This window comes from Pinus tabuliformis, chromosome 7 (assembly GCF_031772625.1).
Source record: "Pinus tabuliformis cultivar Carrire ecotype Pingquan chromosome 7, CPIR1, whole genome shotgun sequence".
NCBI classification, from domain to species: Eukaryota; Viridiplantae; Streptophyta; class Pinopsida; order Pinales; family Pinaceae; genus Pinus; species Pinus tabuliformis.
Genome location: NC_142293.1, coordinates 1,843,200,720 through 1,843,221,217, shown reverse-complemented (window position 1 = coordinate 1,843,221,217; position 20,498 = coordinate 1,843,200,720). Strand labels below are relative to the sequence as shown.

General features: G+C 37.4%; 1 protein-coding gene and 1 pseudogene across 2 annotated transcripts in view; one reads left to right on the top strand and one right to left on the bottom strand.

Moving 5' to 3' along the window:
- The first annotated feature begins 1,324 nt into the window (after positions 1-1,324).
- Positions 1,325-20,498, top strand: part of LOC149255794 (histone acetyltransferase HAC1-like) — a 31,370-nt gene continuing 12,196 nt past the window's right edge. The window contains exons 1-10 of one of the 2 annotated variants that reach the window (XM_089460568.1): positions 1,325-1,934; positions 3,465-4,088; positions 4,626-4,728; positions 5,041-5,992; positions 6,144-8,152; positions 14,282-14,578; positions 14,672-14,950; positions 19,636-19,764; positions 19,911-20,111; positions 20,315-20,457. In XM_089460568.1, coding sequence (XP_089316694.1) covers positions 3,907-4,088; positions 4,626-4,728; positions 5,041-5,992; positions 6,144-8,152; positions 14,282-14,578; positions 14,672-14,950; positions 19,636-19,764; positions 19,911-20,111; positions 20,315-20,457 — 4,295 coding nt within the window. In that variant the 5' untranslated portion in view covers positions 1,325-1,934; positions 3,465-3,906. Of the gene's footprint in view, positions 1,940-3,464; positions 4,089-4,625; positions 4,729-5,040; positions 5,993-6,143; positions 8,153-14,281; positions 14,579-14,671; positions 14,951-19,635; positions 19,765-19,910; positions 20,112-20,314; positions 20,458-20,498 lie in introns of both variants that reach the window. The other variant, XM_089460569.1, reaches the window with a different exon arrangement.
- Positions 14,961-19,153, bottom strand: LOC149255795 (uncharacterized; annotated as a pseudogene).

Here is a 20,498-nt window from a genome sequence, read left to right as displayed (position 1 = left end):
TATTTGAACAAGAAAAGTAGAATTTTCTACAAAATTAAATGGCTTATATACATTTTTTTTCAATTGAAGAAATCATGTCTCGAGCAGCTCTTAGACATACATAGTGCTGCCTGGGATTGGACCATGACACCTATGATGACTAAACCTCCCCACTTAACCATTGGACCATATCATCAAAACTTAAATGACTTATATACATATCTCCACACAAAGCTAAATAACACATTCAAATTATATATCTATATATATATGTATATATATATAATGTGTTCTTTCCCTAATATATATATATATATAATGTGTTCTTTCCCTAATATATATATATATAATGTGTTCTTTCCCTAATATATATATATATAATGTGTTCTTTCCCTAATATATATATATATATATATATAATAATGTGTTCTTTCCCTAATATATATATATATATATATAATGTGTTTTTTCCCATATATATATATATATATATAGGGAAAGAACACATTATATATATATCTATATATATATTTAGGGAAAGAAATCAACCTCCCTCTCATCTCGTGGGCTATAATGAGGTTGCTGATACTAGTCCAACTCACAAGTATACTCAATTAAGAGTTCACAAGACTTGAAGCCAATACAACATTACAACAATATTTATCAAGACATTGTAAGTCATCATGTCATTAGTAGAGATCTGAACCGAACTTGAGTGGAGAAGATAAAAAACATTCCACCCAACCATCGAACTTGAGCGGAGAAGATAAAAAACATTCCACCCAACCATTCAAAATAATCTCAATTGAAATCACGTATAAAAATAATATCTAATTTACAATCATAAATTAAACTTATTTATAAGACCTCTTATTCATAACATGAGAGACACTATCTAATTTACAATAATAGATTAACTAAAAATTAAACTATATAAAAAAACATCTTATTTATTTGCTTATGGACCTTCCCATTCACTGACTTTACTATTTAGTATATACACATATATTTCCCACTTTCAATTACTAAAAAACCATATATTTTTAACCATTCAAAATACTTATATATTCCTGCAAATTATTAAATTAATGAACTATAAAAAAATTAAAATAATATATATAGTATATAAAGGTATATATATCCTTTATTTAATTTCAAACTTTCAGTAAATATCTCGTTTTTACCCTTATGACAACTCATAACTCTATGCAATTATTAAACTTATGAAATATAAAAAAATAAAAACATACGAACTTCCAGTGAACCATCTCAACCTCAGGTCTATCGTAACAATAAATAAATCGCTATGAGAACACCATTCTCATCTCCAACATTTGAGCCATTGTGTGATAGTAAGTCTTGGACTTGCTACTGATATTAAAGAGGGGCAAGGACTTTTTTGGCGAAAGGAATTCCATGAAGGAGAGAGCTTTCCATGTCCCACTTTTTAATTGAATTCCTCAAATAGCTTCTTCTGTCGCTCATTCGTTCGTTCCAAATTGCCGCTTTTTGGCTGAAGTCCGTGAGCCCCCATTGCCATTATTGTTTATAAATACCTCATCACTCAAAAATTCAGGCTCGTACTGACTTCTTCCCCCAAAAATTCCTAACCCGATTTGTCCGTGCCGACTTTCTCCAGGTGTGGTGTGGTTTGCGACGAGATAACCGCGCGGCCCTTTTCGCCAAATTGCCCGCTTCTGGTTGGGCGGTTCACCACTGGCGGGGTTCGAACTCTGCACCTCGTCATGCCGCCGCTGCGTGTTACTTTTAATTTAATTTAATCAATCATATATGTAGCTTTATGGATTTCATGGGGATTTTGGATCTGCGTGGGGACGCCCGTTCAATCGTGGATTCCTGGCGGAAGCCGTAGCTCGTGTAGGCATAAGGGTTTCTGATCGGATGTCGATTACTTCAAATTTTTACAAATTATCGGGTATCTCTGCCGACCAGAGGTAAGGTGTTTTTTTAATCCTTCTGGGTGTACTTCGTTTGATGGGGCAATCGCGGGTATTTCAATAGCCATTTAATTCCCTATGTTTTGCCCCAATTTAAAAATTTTGTTTCTCAAATTGGGATTTCACCATTGTGGTCTGCATAATTTTTTTTCCTAGATCGGATGTTGGGTCAGGCATGAATTTTCAGTATTCAATGTGCAATTATCATCGGTAAGCTCAGTGTTTTGCCCTGTTGCGGTGCAAGTAAAATTAGTCCATAGGATTTGAAATGGTGATCATATTAGGGTACATCCTGGTTTCTCGTAAATATGATAGATGCCCACGTTGGCCGTAGCCAGACATTCCCACTTTTTATGCAAACTATACACATTCCTTGTATCTGCATTGGAAGAGTTGATCAGGATCTCACTGCATTGATCAGCACAGCACCAATTTTCAGGAATGCTATACTTAGGATGCAAACTGTAGATGCCCTAGTTTTTCCGCATTAGAATCGGCACCTTACTTGATTGACCCTTTTTAAGAAGGCAAGGCCCTGAAAGGTTTTACCGGAGCGTATCAATTTTTGGTTTCTAGGATTGTTTGTTTTGAGTGGAAGTGATCCACTGAATTTGAATGCACAACTGCTAATTTGGCATGGAAGTGAAGACTTTGTTTTACGCTTAACTGAAATTGATCCATTGGAAAACGAGTTGCAACATTTAGTTCTCAGACATAAGAATTCTTTATTTATTCATATTTACTGGAAACCTGACCAGGAGATCCTTTTCTCATTATTGTTCCCATTTCGTCTTAGCCTTGCATCAGTAGATTTCTAATCACTACTATGTGCGTAATATACCCAGATCGGTGGGGCAGGGGGCAATGCACATGGCCGGTGTAACACCAGTTTCTGGTTTCTCATTTCTGGTAACACGGAGTTGCGATACTTTGTGCTTAGTTATGCTAGAGCATATATACTTATGTTCAAGGTCACAGTTGTCATGGTTTTCCATTGTTCGTACAACCGTTTATTTTAGAGGTGATGGATTCTTGGGGTCACATTTTTTTAATGTTTTTTGTCGGGCTGAATGTAATAGTCACACATTGGCAACAATTGTGAGACAAGGGTGATTTATGCAGTGTTACACATTAAAGAATTTGTCAACCAGGAATTTGCTTTCAGTTGCTAGTCACACCGGGTTCACGTGACAGCATCCTCCCTCACTCTGGTAGAATCATCGCTTAGAGGTGCCTGTGTGCTTTGTGGGTCCCCTTGTGATAACTGTCTTTGTGATGCTTTCTTAATGGTAAACTTCTGAAAATTCAAAATGGCATACCGCTTGTTGAGGATTTTGTTCGATGTTAATTTGACAATCTATCTATGCCTATCTGTGTTGGTGAATAAATTTATAAGACTTGCAGTTGTGACTATTGTTTAGGTTCTTTTGACTTTACTTCCAGCTTTGGTACCAGGGTGCCTTTTGTGTTTTCAACAAAAATGATTTCGAGATTTTTTATCTTAGCTACCTGCTGTTTTTTTTCCAGGTGATATTCTTGATTAATGGACAGCTTTAGTATGAAGTCCATGCAGTGGCAGAATTTGACAATTTGAAGTAAAGCGGTGGCTTTTGAATATTTGAAGAAGGGTCATTGAATTCTTTAATATGGGTGTATGCTATAGTGACACCAATCATGGTTTGCCTATTTCATTTGTTGGAAGGCTTCACTAGATTCAGGCTGTTAGAGATGAGTAGTGATTTGGGTGTTGTATTGTGTGATGATGACGACACAATTGGTATGGCAATAAGTCGAAGATGAGAGCATGTTTTTCAGGGTATTATATCAGATTATGTTTCTGGGTGTGATAAATGTGCTCCCTACACCAGTTGTTATGTCATACAAGTAACAGAGAAGTAGATGGCAGAATGCATTTTGTTCAAAATTTAGCGTGAAAAGTACTTCAGGTGTCAAAACACAGCGACACAAGATGCAGGCTCAGGCACAAATTTCAGGTCAATTGACTGGTCAAGCTGGAGGACAGCTGGCTGATTTGACACAACAGAATGGAAGCAACTTATCTTCACAAACATCAAATCTGGGAAGTATACGAAGGCCATGGCATAATGACCCTGATTTATATCAAGCACGGCAATTTATCAGAGAGCAAATGTAGGTTTTGAAAAGGCCTTATAATCTTGATTCTTTACAGCAGTAACATCTCAGATTGTTTGAGCCAAGAAAATCAAATTTTTGCTTTATGTAGATAATCTAGTCAAGCATCAATCAGTTATCATGCAACACAGCTGCTAGTAGCTACTGTAAAACCCAGTATTATTACCGTTTATCTAATAGTATGCTTGGTTGAATAATATTTGTCCAACAAATGAATGTGTTTTAGGTTTTACTCCGTACCATGGACAGTAGTGTCTATGGTACAATTTGGACAGTCAGGAACTTTCTTGTATGCTTTCCTTTTTCTTTTTTGCTAAAGATATTTTGGGTAAGAGCCAAAACAAGTTTGGTTTTAGGGTATGAATGCCCCACACAACACTTCCCATAACTGCTTGATTTCTAGTTGTGATGAATGCACTGTTATATGATAATTTTTTCATTTCTTCGGATTCCGTAAACTTTCTATTCAAAAGGTAGTTTTGTAAGTACATATCAGTTCATCAGTTTAATTTTTATTTTTATTTGTCTTGTCAGCTTGCATGTATTTCATGGGCCAATTTCTTCTGAATGGCAACAGCGGTTGCCCAACCTTGTGAAGCGCTTGGAGGAAGCTCTATTCAAGGAGGCTGTTTCAAAGGTATAGAATACTTGGAAGCCATTCTGTAAATCAATTGCTGGAGAATGTGCTCAGTATTCAACTTAAATTTTTTCCAATTCTATATTTGGTCATTTCACAGCTAGACAAATGTTCTGCATGAGCTACATAAGGATTTATGCTGATTTACTATCATCTCTACTTATAGTTGAAATTGAGAGTGTACGATTTTTTAGTTGTGGAGGCAAATTTCTTTCACCGAACTAAAAGTTATTAAATTGTTGAACTCAAGTTTGTGACAATTTTTTGAATTATGTTATTTAGTTTAGAGAAATATTTTTTTTCTCCTATCAGGAAGACTACATGAACTTGAATACCTTGGAGCGGCGTTTGCAATCCTTGATGAAACGGCTTCAACATAATAATCGTAACCAGAATCTTAGTCATCACAATTCTCATGTTGGAACAATGATACCAACTCCAGGATTGCAACAAAGTGGACATGTAAATGCAATGATTCCTACTCCAGGTACTGATATTTCTACGGTTAATGGTCCTGGCACAAGCACTGTGGTACCCAACACAGTTGGTATGGGAAATGTGATATCAAATAGTAATGAGAATGCTAGTTTATTACTGGGAACAGATAATAATTCAAGCAAAATGGTGCCTACTCCCGGCCTAAGCAGCAATGGTTTTCCTATTTCTGGTGACAATATGTCCTCCCTGCCAGGACCTTTAAATAATGCATTCCAGTCCCAGCAAAGTATTTCCACAGGGGCAGGCAGCATGATGCCTGCAATAGGTTTGGCAAGAGTGCAAAGTCAGATGATTCCAACACCTGGACTAAATACTCCACATTCTATGCCCATGAGTTCTGCTAGCTCTGTTGGATTAGGTCACTCTAATGTTGATTCTCTGACAGCTGCTCAACACCAGTTGCAACAGAAGAAACAACTGCAGCAGCAGCAACATCTGCAACAGCAACATCTGCAGCAGCAACAACTTCGTCAGCAACAGCAACAGCTGCAATTTAGTGGAGGACAAAACAGCCGTATTTATCATAACATGAATGGTCAGATGGGTGGTACAATTGGCATCAACATGCCACAGAAAAATTCTTCTTACGGGCTATTAAATGGAAGTATGAATAATGGGATGCCGCTTATGAGTGACAATCAACATTTTATGAATGGAACTACCACACATCCTAACACAGGAAGCTACGTTACTGCTTCCCGATATGGCACTTCACAAGTGCCTTCTCAACAGCAACTAAATCAAAGGCAGAGACATTTAATGCAACGTGAGTGTGTCTTTGTGGTGTCTGATAGTTTTCTGCATATATTTCATTTTCAGTCAAATTATTTTAACTTCATCAAACTTTTTAAGTTTTTGGTTTCCTATTTTCTGTAATACTGTTATAAAGGCATCTTTTTATTGTTGTTCACATGCAGCTTTGTCTCATCAAATGAATCCCTTAGTGAGTGATGGATATGCGATGAATGCGGCTGATCTTGCTGGGCCTGGCAACTTATATAATCCTGTGACATCTGGTGCAGTTGCAGCTGCAAGCAACTTTAATTCAAACTCTTTAGGGTTACAACCAAAAATGATTCCTGTCCCAGGTTTATCCCCTCAGCAATCAAATCTGCACACACAGCAGCAGGTTCAACCGCATAAGTCTCAGGGTCTTGATCATTCTCTGCAAAGAAATTTTCAATTGCCAAAGGTCCTTCAGCAATATTCACAGCAACTGCAACAGGTACATCAGCAAAACATGCAACATCAACCTCAGCAACAACAGCAGTATCAACAGCAACATCACAATCATCAACAAAACCAACAGAGCCAACATCAGCAACAGTTATTATTAAAGAGTGAGGATGCACAGCAGGTCCAGTTGACTTCAAGTTCAAAATTGTCTGGCCAGAAACATTTGGGCATTTGTTTGCAGCCCCAAAATGAAGCTTTGCAGCATCATGTTTCACAAGCCTCAAATGAGCAGTTGCAGCCACAGGCCACGAGTACAGAAATCCAGCCATCTCAGTCTGGAGGACTGCTGATGCATCAGGACTCTCCTAATATGAATAGTCAGCAGTTGTGTCATCAACTATCTCAAAAATCACAGCAGCAGCAGGTACCATCACCACAACAGCAACAGCAAAGCCAGTCGCAAAATGATTCAAACAGTTTTCCTATTGAATTACAGCCAGAATCTATGTTGCAAGGACTGCAGGAGTCACAGTCTCAGGAGAAATTTCACGTTCCAGAGCAGGTTGCACACTCAGATGACTGCCAACAGCTACAACAAGAAGTTGAACAGAATATGGCAATTCATAATGTTCAAAACGCTGAGCAGCCACACCAATCATCTGTAAGTGGAACACTGTCCACTATAACAAACCAAACCAGAGTTGAAACGTCATCCGGAGTCACTGGATCAACTGGACAACCAAGTGCTGTTGCGGAGTCACGACAACAACAATATATCAAACAACAACGTTGGTTGCTGTTTCTGCGTCATGCTAGCAAATGTACAGTTCCTGAAGGCCAATGCCCAACAATACATTGTCCAACTGCACGGCTGTTATGGGCACACATTACACAGTGTCGTGATCCTGAATGTACTTATCCTAAGTGTCAAGCATCTAGGACTCTTCTACGGCACCATCAAAATTGTCGTGACTTACGTTGCCCTGTTTGTGGTCCTGTTCGTCAACATATAATGCAACAGAGACTGGGACATGTACAATCATCAGACCCAAGGGAGACAGGTCTTACAAATGGCGTGAGAAGGTCTGCCAATGCTAATAATAGGGTTGAGACCGATGAATCTCTGGCATCAAGATCTGGGAATGCCGTGGAAGAAGAAGATCAAATTCAGCAACCTCCTCTCAAGAAAGCAAAGATTGAGCCTTCCTCACATAGTTGCCTGTCGCCACAAGTTGAAACTCCACAGGCATCTACGCCAACTTCAAGCAAGACACAGATAGCCTCCCAGGTGCAGCCTCAAGTCTCACAGCAAGTTGGACCGTGCCCAGCTCCAATAAAATCTGAAGTCCCTTCTGCAAAAGTAGATTCCACACCTGTGAAAACAGAGCCACCTAGGAGTTTAATCCAAAGTATTTCTCAGAAATCATCTGAATTAAAGAAAGATGCCACTGTTGAGCACGATCAATCATCATGTCAAGCAATGAAGCCTGAGCTTTCTGTCATGTCTACAGCTAAAATACCTGTGCAAGTTAAGCAAGAGATTGTGTCAGTTAAAAAAGAATCTGCTATGCAGGTCAAACCTGAATCTGGACAACTCAAGCCAGAAGTCACAACAACAGTACTCCCGCCTGATAATTCAGCGGCATCAAAATTAGGAAAACCAAAAATCAAAGGTGTTTCGCTGACTGAATTGTTCACACCAGAGCAAATTAGGGAGCATATAACAGGGCTGCGTCAATGGGTTGGTCAGGTCAGTTTACAGCTCTTTCGGGATGTTGCAGTCGTGCTTTCAAAATTTCTTTGCATTTGTAGAGTAACATTCCATCTTTTTATGTTTAAAATAATGTGCATGTGGAACAGATTCACCTTTACATAAACAATGAATGGTATAAAATATTAAATATAATTCTTTTCTGGAGGCAGTGGTACTGTTAACTGATGTTTGACTGCTGCATTTGCCTGTGATCTTGATTGGTGTTTGGCTGGTTTGTGCTGCACTTATTTATGTATTTTTTGGCAGGCGGGGTTCTTCTCATCCCACTTTCTCCTGGCTCTTTTCTTTCATCTTCTTCAATATGCTTCACATTTTTCCACATTTTTCACCATCTTCAAAATTTGATAGGATTTGTTATTAGTTTCTAAGATTGGTTTCTGACTGTTGTCTCTGCTCCTAATTGGTTGTGTTCTTTTCGCCACCTCCAGTTTACGTTCAATTCTTTTCCTTACCCCTCCTTTCTTCTTACTTTGATAGGATCTATCTCTAGTTTATAAGATCATATTGATATATTGCTTAGCTGAAATTTTTGGTGAATTGTATGACGTAGTCTGATGAAACCAAAAGAACCTAAAAATCATACTAGATGTTGGAAAATAGCAAATACAAACAGTCCTACAGCGTTGCATGGGAGTTTACAAGTATGTCATCTTATTTTGAGCCTTGGAAAGCAAAATTAGTCATGGTCTAAACAGGTTCCACTTGTTATATCAAAAGCAGCTAAGCTCACGTTGAAGTCTGCAAATGACATAATGATCAGCAGATACACATCTAGATCAAGAATGATGCCCTAAAATATAGAGTCAACTAAGTTTATGTGTGGCTTCTGTAAAGCTAATGGCATAGCAGGTAATGCTTGCTGATGTATTTAAGTTGAAACGTGATTCATGTTGTATGGATATATCATTGTCTCCTTCATAACGTTATTTTTTTAAAAATGATGCTTTGATTAACTACGAATATTAACAGCTCTCAAACATAAAGTTTCCCCTGAGGTCCTGTGGTGCTTACACCTTTAATATATACGAAAGAGAGCCACATGCTTAAAATCCTAATTCACTGATTAATGGAGTCAACAAACATTGATGAAATGGACCCTTTTAAAAATCATTGTACAAAGGTACATGAAAATGGGGCTGAAGTCCCAAGTCCAAGATTTCAAGATCATCAAACAAATTTAAGCCCCTTTAGAGTAACTGACTATTTTGCATATAACAATCAATCATGTAGGGGACAAGTGATTTTCTATATTGGGTGCTTCGGTATGTCATCCTACCACTACATCTCTACCTGTGTTTGCACCTGAATCTCCCTGATTACTCTGGTTTCCTACCAATTTTAGTGAGGTGGGCCAATTTTTAACACTTCATAATTTGGGCCTTGGTGTCAATTGTAAGCTTGTTGTAACTCCCCATTTATCCAGATGCAGGGATTCAAGAATTTTGCTATTAGAGTTCTTGCTCGGGGATTCACCCTTTGTTGTTCTATGATTTGTTCTGTTATTTGGGTGGGGACTCTTTGCTTATGGTATGGTGGATGATACCTAATGCTTTAGCAGCTTCACTAAATGGTTGAGCTCCTCTGTTACTTTGTTGTCATGTGCACATATTTGTAGAAGGAAAGAATGTATTGATATCTTTTGAAATGGGAAGAAAAAGTCAGCTAAGGACAATCAGGTAACAAACAGTGTTTAATGTCTCACTATAGAGCTACCAACCGTTTTGGAATATACAGGAGGGGGGCTTTGCAAGCATGGAGACCCATGGCTAGGAGGTTTGGAATGGGGATACAACTAGAACAAATGTAGAGTTGTTTCCTCCTTGTGAGATAACAATTATATTGGGATATTGAAACCCATTTTATACTTTGTTCTTGGTTGTCAAATCGATTTAGGAGAAATGGGCTTATAGTTTGGGGAATGGTTAATGTAGTTATATCAACCTTGACTAACATTGGCTTCCCTAACATCTAAGGCTGAAGGGAGAAAATTTTGAATATCATGTTGTTTGGAAGATGAGTTGGAAGATAATTTGGACTATGCGTTGTGTTTTTGCTTGGACAAAGTTATCTACCATTGAGGTGTTGGCTGGCCTCATCTGACTGCTGGTAAAGGATCTATGATAACAATGACGTTGGGGTCTCTAGGAAATAGGGATGGTCACCTGAGTCATTGTTGATCTAGAGTCTGTGGGTCATGTTGCTCATGTTCTATCTTTTGGCACCCTTGGTAGAAAGGAACACCAGAAAGAAGGATGTGATGAATTGAGTGGAGGTTGGTCTAGGGGCCAGAGAATCTAGGAGTAGAGTTTGATGGCCTCCTGCATTTATAGAGCAAGGCAATGTTGGTTGGGATACCAAAAGAAACTATAAATGATTTGTGACTCCTTAAATAGAGAGTGGAGTTGCTCTTGGATAGGACAAGTACTTAATAATTGATCAATGTACATGATAGGATGATTGATACAATGCCACATGATGGTAATATTTATACGCATTGACTAGTCATAGTGGTTGATGGGTCATATCCCTTGTTAATGTCACATTACTTAGGATGTGTCACTTCATTATTATTAATTTACTTGATGTTTATGTATGCGTGTGTAAGTGTGTTCATTACATTGTCCATCCCTTTAAGATGCTCTCTCCCCAAAGTATTTTATGGAAAATCTTATGTCTTTGTTTTGGCTTGTAATGCCTTCTCGCGATTCTATTTTCTTGAAGTTGTGATGGTTGACGATAAAATACAATATGGGTTATGAAGCATTGAGTAGAATTGTCTTATTGTGAAAGGGTTAGACCACCCTAATTCAATTTTTGGTAGAATTCTGTGGCAACAACTTTTGTGATTTGTGGAATGGTAAGATTCCTTGTTTGAGCTTCTCTTCAATATAATAGGATCTTCTATCAGTTTCTGATATTGATTTTTTCTTTGGTTTGTGGAATAAATGATGAAAAGGCATCCTTGTATCTTGTGTCTTGTTTTTGGAACCTTCGTTTTCTGATATCAATATAATCATCTTTTTGGTTTTGGTTTTTGTTGGATTTGTATTGGTTTCTTTATCCAAGATTTGGATATTTACATCTATTGTCTTATCTATTTCAATAGGGTTGGTCATTGTTTCTTTTTAGATCACTGATTCCTTTTGGTAAGTTGCTCCAGTGTTTCTTGTTACGACTTCTTTTTCACTCTTTTACTTCTTAATTTGTGTGATCAAGCTTTGAATATGATTCCCACGGATAGAAATTTCTTCATATTTACCTTTGATAACTTTGTCAAATTCTTTTTTTGTATCTCTTGTATCGACTTCTAATTATCCTGAGGGTTCACCTTCGAGACATCTTTAAAGTCTTTTGGTGCTGGAGCTTCTATGAATGACTTCATTGTAAATATTTGTGAGATTATCTTCTTCTTCTCATAACAAAATGTCAAAAACTTGTTCTTCATATTTAAGATGAATGAACCCAAAGTTTCCATCAAAGCTGAACAGAAAATTAGATATATAGTTGTAACATTGACATTGGATATGAATTTATAATCATCAATTGTTAATTGTAAGCCTCTAATTCCATATTGCTTCTTGTTAAAGTGTTTTTCTTTTCAATCATACTTGGTTCTGGATCTAATAATTGCGTATTGCTTCTTGTTAAGTGTTTTTCTTTTCAATCATACTTGGTTCTAATTGACTTGCAAAGTCCATGTTCAGGTGAATTTTCTCCTTGTTCAGACGTAGCATACTTTCCTTGAATAATCCCTATAAGTTTTAATAGAGCATAAGTGCCTTTTGTAAAAGCATGAGGAGATCTTCCCTTTTTTCATTGCTAAGCTTCATTTTGTTTTCAAAGGAACTTTTGATTAAAGATACCATGATTATGAAAACTTTTGCATGAGTGTAAGGGACCCCACTTTTTCAATGTGAAATTGGGTTATGGAGGGTTTAAAACTCCTTAAAATATCCCTTAGAACACCAATGTATCAATTTTATATTTCTTTTTTTATTCTAATACTTATAGCAAACTTTTTCATAGGTTCCTTTTGTTGGTGTTAATTCCTTGATTTACTTTCTCAACTCAAAAGTGCCCTTGGGATGCACTTTATAACCTCACCTTTATTTATGTTTCAACTGTATGATTATTTCGAAGGGTTGTTCTTTATACTATTCAATCACTTTATATGCACCACATCTTTAAGTTATACTCTTTCTTTTATTTTGTAATGGCATCCTCAATCACTTTATACAACATCATTTTTCTATATATAAATTGGGTTGATTGCATTGTTTATACCTTAGAAATATTGATATTCAATATGTTGTTTGACCTTATTTTATCACTTTGAAACAATATATCAACTTAAGTATTAATTGTTTAACTTTTTCAATAGTTGTGATTTTTTGACAAAATTTAAAAATATAATTGGAATGAATTCATTAAGTTTGACCAGCTTCGTTTATTCTGATGGCATTTATGAATTTTGTTTTGTCTACAAATTCATATAAGTCAAATTTAGAGAGTATATCTTGCTACTAAAACATTGATTACCTCTTTAATGGCACAAATTTCTTTGCGTAATTGTGTAAATCTGACTTCTAGTGATTAGTGAAATAATCTTATTGCGATGCTTTAAGCTTTATAAAAGAATTCTTGTCTATAGCATTTACCATTGAATGATTTCTTAGGTGAATGTGCTTACAAAATTCTCCTTCATTCTTACTATCACAAATTCTTCCTTTTGGTGGCTGTAGATGATACTCGTGATTTAGATGGGTGGCCCATGTACTAGATACCAATTGGAATCACAGATTTATTCACCCGTTGTCTTTATAAATTTGCATGGTTTTGGTAATTTTTTTTCCAATTTGTGGTGGAGTACTCTTTATTTATTGGAATTTCTCAATTGAAAATGGCCAAGGTTCATATTTTTTGGGTCAAAGACCCAAGGGTTAGAGAAAATTTGATAAATTTGGTAAATGTGTGGCAAAGAATGAGATTAGATAGGGTTTAAGGGAATGTTCCCAGAAGTTGGAATTGGAATGTGTTTATAATACTGAATGAAATGAACAATAGTTCATTTACTGAGGAATATCCAACATAATAAGGACAATAGATTAAAATCCCTATAGGACCAATATTTAATAATTGAATAATTTAGGTGATAGAATGATGATATACTTATCTATGCATTGACTAGTCATGATGGTTAATGGGTCATGCCTCTTTGTAAGGTCATGTGTGTGCGTGATTGTGTTAATTTTCATGTTGAGTGGTTGGCTAGGGACGTGCATCGATCCCAACTTCTTGCTGATTCAACTTAGCCCTAAATATGATGTAGGCATGAGACTGCACTAAAGACAATATTAAGATGTAGGCATGAGTCTTCACAAGGATAATTAGCGTGCACACTGTTTGCTTGTGTTTGACGAGGCATTGATGGAGAAGACTTTGTTCCCTCTCTTAGCTTCAGCCTAGTGAAAGTTTAACAAACATGCCACCCAAATCTTCGAATCTTAGAGGTCTATAGGTTGGAAATGGAATCCCTGAGAGACAACCTTGACAAGATAGTACGTGAAGATGGTTAATTTTGTCTAACCATCTAACTAACCTTAACATATTATCTTTAACGTCATGCTATATTTCTAATATGTTATTGCAACCATGGTCACTTCAATATGTAAGATGTTAGCAGTGAAGCTCGCTGTTTGCTCTTCCAATAAACCATAGTTGGAATATGGTTTTGTATGTTCTTCCTTTTCTTTTGCATGCAAAATCACATCTGGAATATGGTTTTGTAAGATTTGAGGATTATAAACTTTCATGCCTAGTTGCTTGATTCAGATGAGTTGAGCTTTTAGAAAAATCCAAGTTTAAATGCAGCATTTTCTGAGATCATTTTTGCAGAAGTTGCCCAGAGTGGCAGTATCATATTCTATAGTTATGAAAGAATTTCTTTTTCTAGTAGGCAACTTTTGATTTGTCTTTATGTTTTTGGGTAATATCGTTCCTTGTTGTTTCAACTTATTTGACAAGACAACGTATGATATGTGTACGTGCCACTGCAAATGGGTATGCTATATTTACTGATAGAATCTTGTCGATATTTACTGGCAGAGCAAAGCAAAGGTTGAAAAGAACCAGGCTATGGAAAATCAAATGAGTGAGAACTCATGTCAATTGTGTGCAGTGGAGAAACTTACATTTGAGCCACCTCCTATTTATTGCACACCATGTGGGGCTCGCATTAAAAGAAATGCCATGTATTATACCATGGGCAGTGGTGACACACGTCACTATTTTTGCATACCATGTTATAATGAAGTTCGAGGTGACACAGTTGAGGTAGATGGATTAACTTTTTTGAAGTCGAGGTTAGAGAAGAGGAAGAATGATGAAGAAACAGAAGAGGCGGTAAGCACATGAATATGTATGGCAGAACTTAACAAAAACAGTTTGTTTTGAAGAAGATGCTTATACTGATTGTTTCTGAATTTTAATTTGCAGTGGGTCCAGTGTGATAAATGTGAGGCATGGCAACATCAAATCTGTACTCTTTTCAATGGTAGAAGGAATGAAGGTGGGCAAGCAGAGTATACCTGTCCAAATTGTTATGTAGCTGAGGTGGAAAGAGGTGAGCGAAAACCCTTACCTCAAAGTGCTGTCCTTGGTGCAAAAGATTTACCAAGGACACATTTGAGTGACCACATTGAGCAGAGGTTATTTCGACGATTGAAACACGAAAGACAAGAAAGGGCAAGAGGTCTTGGCAAGAGCTATGAAGAGGTAACAATGTGTGCCTCTTGGTTAATACAGGATTTGGACCTAGGAATAATTGGTTTTTATTGTTTCAAGGAAAAATTTGTATTGCTTCATGTTTGCAGAAGAACTAAGAAGTGACTGGTAATTCTCTCTAATCAGGGTGTGTTTGTGATGTTGTAAATATTAGACTGGATAAAGAATTTAGCTTGGAGTGTGTGAAAGCCATGCAAAATGTTAGGGACCATCACGTGGAGACAGATAGTTACAGTGATACTCTTTGCATTCTTCAACTTTATGGTTAGGTTTTAACTTTTGGATAAACAACACCACCTTATTTCTATTGAATAAAAATCATGAAGCTGAAACATAGGTTTTAACATGCAGTGCTATTTAAATCTGGGAAATAGTGTTTAGAAAAGAGAGATATTATGGTGAAAACATGGTAACAAAAACGTGATTTGAGCAATGTCCAATGTAGGAGATTGCACGTGATCATATCTGGCCAAGAAGACATTGAATTAATTCTCCAATGAACATTTCATTCTAGTTTTAATCTGGCAGAATGTATGTGTTGGACGGCACACCAGGATTAAAGATGAGCGTGAGTTACATTACCATAAAAATGATACACACATAAATACATTTTATGGCCGTTGGTTTCATATTCCAAGGTCTTTTGGACTTACCCTTACAGATGAGGCTTCTGGAATTCCTTCCCCCCAAAAAATCCGAAGGGCTTCTTGTGAGTCCAAATGGAGAGATGAGGACACTGCTACTGTTTAAATGTGCCCTCTGAATCTGGTAGTTTTGGGATGACCACAAACCCAATGGCTATCAGAAGTCAAAACCTTCTACTAATTGGTGGTTTAAGGTTGACCACCAACTCTAGAACTCAGCTCTAAGGCTCAGCATTAAATTGGCTAGAAGTTGATGTCTTCTGCTGATTGGAAGTGCTCGCGAATGGTGATTTGAAGATGACTGCAAACTGATGGTGTTTTGAACATGACCACAAAATGTGGAACTCGGCTTTAAGGCTTAGCAATTCCTGGGACATTTCCTGATTTAGCTGCAAGTTGGTGTCTTCTGCCAACTGGAAGTGCTCGCAAATGGCGATTTGTAGATGACAGCAAACTGATGGTGGTTTGAAAATGACCACAAACTGAATCACACTCATGGCTTTAATTCTAGTTCCAACTTTGATTCTGGTTCAATCTTGAGTCCCTGGTTCTAGATGTTTCTCAGGCTTGCTTGATTGATAGGGCTTCAAAACAAGAAACCTCACTGTCAATCATTTATATTATTTCCTCCCTGTTAGATACAAGGTGAGAAGATGAATATCTTTCCATAATGCTCACATGGCTAAAGATAAATAATTATGATCCTCCATGAGGTCAACTTGATGAGGGTGTTGGTTTACAATTATTCTGATGTTCCTTCCCAAACCAGCTACTGCAACTCAAAAACTCAATAAAGAACATTGATGCATCCAAAATTCCAAATACCCCCAGAGTGTTGCTGAAGATGAAGAGAATGCCTCCACTGCCTTCCAATCCAATAGGTACTATCAATAGATGCTTTATCTCAACCTCTGGTACTTGACCCCAAGGAGGTTTGTAACATGATTTTTAAATAACCTGAACTTAGGTTCCAATGACTTAGCTGCTGTTTCTCCATCAGCACCAAAGTCATTTATCTTTTGCCAAGCTGCGAGGATGAATATGGATGAGAACAGCACTCGACCGATGAACGAAATGAAACCCATCTATTAAAGCTCTTGGAAAATATAAGCCTACCAGCACAAATCTGACAATGAAAAATCTGTTCAGAAGCTTCCAACATGCAGAACTGTGATTTGAGAGCTTGCGGACTGGAATCAGGTTGATTTAATGCTAAAATAGATGGATTGACCCCTGGAAAAACAACCCTCGAAAGAAAAAGCCTCCCGCTGCACAGTAGGCAAAATGAGACACAAAATCCTTTGCATTGAGAGTGTGGTTTACATGGGGTAAATGGTCAAAGAGTACTTGTGATTATGACCTGGTTGTGCCGAGAGGTGCTCTCCAGCCCAGTATGGAAGCAATGTTGTCCTGTCCTGTTATATTATGCAAGCATTTTGACTTGGTCAAATTACGCAAATAAAAATAATAATAATAGTTATTATTAATAAAATAAAATGAAAAATAAAAAATAAAATAAAATTTAAAAATAAATAAAATACAATTAAAAATAATAATTATAATTATAATTAATAATTAAACCAGTCTAGATCCGTCTTAACTCTGGATCTACCAATTTCTAAGAGGGATCAAATCCCTTTTCACTCTTAAAGAGGTTTTCACCTCAAGAGATTTGATCCCTCTCAGTGCTTGGTAGATTTCTTAAGATGGATCTAGGCTGGTTTTGTATGATGTGCAGTTCTCTTGCCGCCTAAATGTGACTGAAACCTCGGTGGAAGATGTAATATCCTATGGAAATTTTTGCCCTAGGACCCTTAAACAACCAGATTTTTACAACAAAAATTCTTTTCTTTTCAGGAAATGACACAGAGCCTTTCCAGTGCAGATATAATCTTCAGTAAATAATACTACTCTTTCAATAACACCATAAACCACTCAATGCAACACATCAAATTCAAATAGTACTGGTATTGACTGAATTCAACAGTCCTGCATAATTCATCTATTTCCAGTACAGTGCCAAAAAGTTTTATAACAGTGCCTGATTTTTAAACTAGTGCACCCCTATAAATTTATCTAGGCTATGCTATGCTTGTGTAAGGAATCCTAACCAAAGAAAGACTGCCCGACTAGCCTCTGGTCGAGGTCCTTATTTTGTTACAAGAGCTGCCCGGAAGCAACAACACTTAGAAAAAGAAAGCCGAGTCACTTTATAGAGACAGCGAGATGCCTGAGTTAATTGTTTGAACTCTAGTCCTTAGAATTCCTCCAAAAATCTGCCTCAGGATGACTGTGATTGCTCCAGAAGCTTTGGATCTGTACCTGGTTTCTGTCTAACTTCATGAAACAACACTTAGAAAAAGAAAGCCGAGTCACTTTATAGAGACAGCGAGATGCCTGAGTTAATTGTTTGAACTCTAGTCCTTAGAATTCCTCCAAAAATCTGCCTCAGGATGACTGTGATTGCTCCAGAAGCTTTGGATCTGTACCTGGTTTCTGTCTAACTTCATGAAAACTTGGATTTGCTTTGAAACTCCACAGAAAACTTGGATTTGCTTTGAAACTCCACAGAAAACTTGGATGGTTACAGGAGGGCTGCTAATGTATATGTCCAGGATAAGCAATGACATTCAACCTCAGACGAGGCTTCAGACTTCTTAGATGACTCTCACAGAATTTAGATTACTCGTCTCTTTCAGGAATTAACCCTTAATTTTGCCTCAGGTCAGACTCGCATGCCTCAGCCTCTGATTGCAGAAACCCTTAAATCAAATCTCAGAATTGGTTTGTCCTGCCTCTGAAGTTTAGGAGATTCGTTCCTGTTGTTTTCAGATAGACACTCTGGCCTACAAGAATTAGGTCAATTTGCCTCAGGATCTCCACAAAGACTCCCTGCTTCGTCAGATGGGTAATTTCCTGTGTCCAGAACAAGTAAACAAAATGCAATAGGTGGAAAGACTTTGCTGCTTCCTCAGATGTTTCCTGTGCCAGAAAAAAGGCAGGGTGACTAGGTAGGGTGCGATCACCTCCACCAAAACTAGTCCAAGAGAAAATGGGGGCTTAAACCCTCAGAGCCTCAGGCTCAAAGAAAAACAGTGACAAATGATCCAATCCAATGATGCCTCAAATGAATCCAACCCCTTATATTTACATATTTCCTTGAGTGGATTTTTCTCCTTAATTGATTGAGTGAAATTCACATCAAACCCCAACTTTGGGTAGTTTGGGGTTTTCCCCTTTATCGAGGACTAGAGTCTATGGGGATAGATAGACTACTTTGTCACTTGGGCCAATTAATCCCTCGGGGACATTACAGAAGAACCGTTGAGGAATTAAACCCTTGTTGGCCATCGCAGCTGTACTTAGCACCTCGACGAGCTTTGGGCACACAGTAAGATGGGCACCAAGGAAATGGCTGATAGTGGAAATGGGTGCAAATACCAGAGGAAATCTGCCTGGAGATCCAACAGAGGATAGGCACAGAGAATGACAGAGCTGACAGGCTTTGGAAAGCGCCCAGGCTCTGATACCACTGATGGGCTGCACACCAGGAATAAAGATAAGTTTGAGTTGCATTACTATAAAAATGATACACATAAATACATTTTATGACTGTTTGGATTCATATTTCAAGGTCCTTTTGACTCCCAATGATGGTTCACATTCCTCACCATAACCCTTACGGATTAGGCTTCCAACAGTAAGAGTTTAATTTAAAAATGGCCAAATTTTGAAATGAAGTCGATTTTCAATTAAATTTCATTGCTTCACTTCTTGTGAAGTCAATGCATATCCTTTTTTTTCCGCTCCTTGGAACAGAATCTCTAGATTCCAATGTACTGCCAAACAAATACAGGATTATTTCGTTTCCAAAGATTAGCCAAATTAGTTTCTCATGGTAGTTGGATATAATTCATCTTTAGGAAATTGTAGTTCTATCTAGAATGGAAATCCCTATATTTTAGTGCCATCGTGGGAATTTACGTAGCTGACAGATATGGGTTAAAGAAATTACATGTTTGTGAATGCCAGGTCCCAGGAGCAGAAGCTCTTGTTGTGAGAGTTGTGTCTTCAGTTGACAAGAAATTGGAAGTCAAGCAGCGTTTCTTGGAGATTTTTCAAGAGGAAGATTACCCCACTGAATATCCCTACAAGTCGAAGGTTGAAATATGCTTTGTGTGTTCATCCATTTTCTTCCTTTTTTGATGCACAGAGACATCTATTGACAAACATAATGAAACAAATGCAAGACATTTTGTTTTCTGGCAATTACCTGTCTAATGGATATATAATATTTTGTGTTCCAGGTTCTGTTGTTGTTCCAGAAAATTGAAGGTGTAGAGGTCTGCCTTTTTGGCATGTATGTTCAGGAATTTGGGTCAGAGTGTGCTCATCCAAATCAGCGACGTGTTTATCTTTCTTACTTGGATTCTGTGAAGTACTTCAGGCCTGATGTGAAAACTGCGTCTGGAGAGGCACTTCGCACCTTTGTTTACCACGAAATCTTGGTAATGCATTTTCTGCTGCAGAGAAACTGAAATGATGTCTGAAGATAATGGTTTGAGGGAGTTTTATTTTAAGATGTCCAATGAGTTATAACAAATGAAGGGTGGAAAATTCCCAAATAATTCATGCCCTTTTATTCTTCCATACTGCGTGCTTTCTTATTTGTTAAGGATGCTGAACTCAACATATTATATCTTCTGAACAGATTGGGTATCTCGAATACTGCAAGAAACGAGGTTTGACAAGCTGTTATATATGGGCCTGTCCTCCATTGAAGGGAGAGGATTATATTCTTTATTGCCACCCAGAGATACAGAAGACACCGAAATCTGATAAGCTCCGTGAATGGTTGGTGGCTGTACATTTATATTTTCTGGGTGGAGAAGATG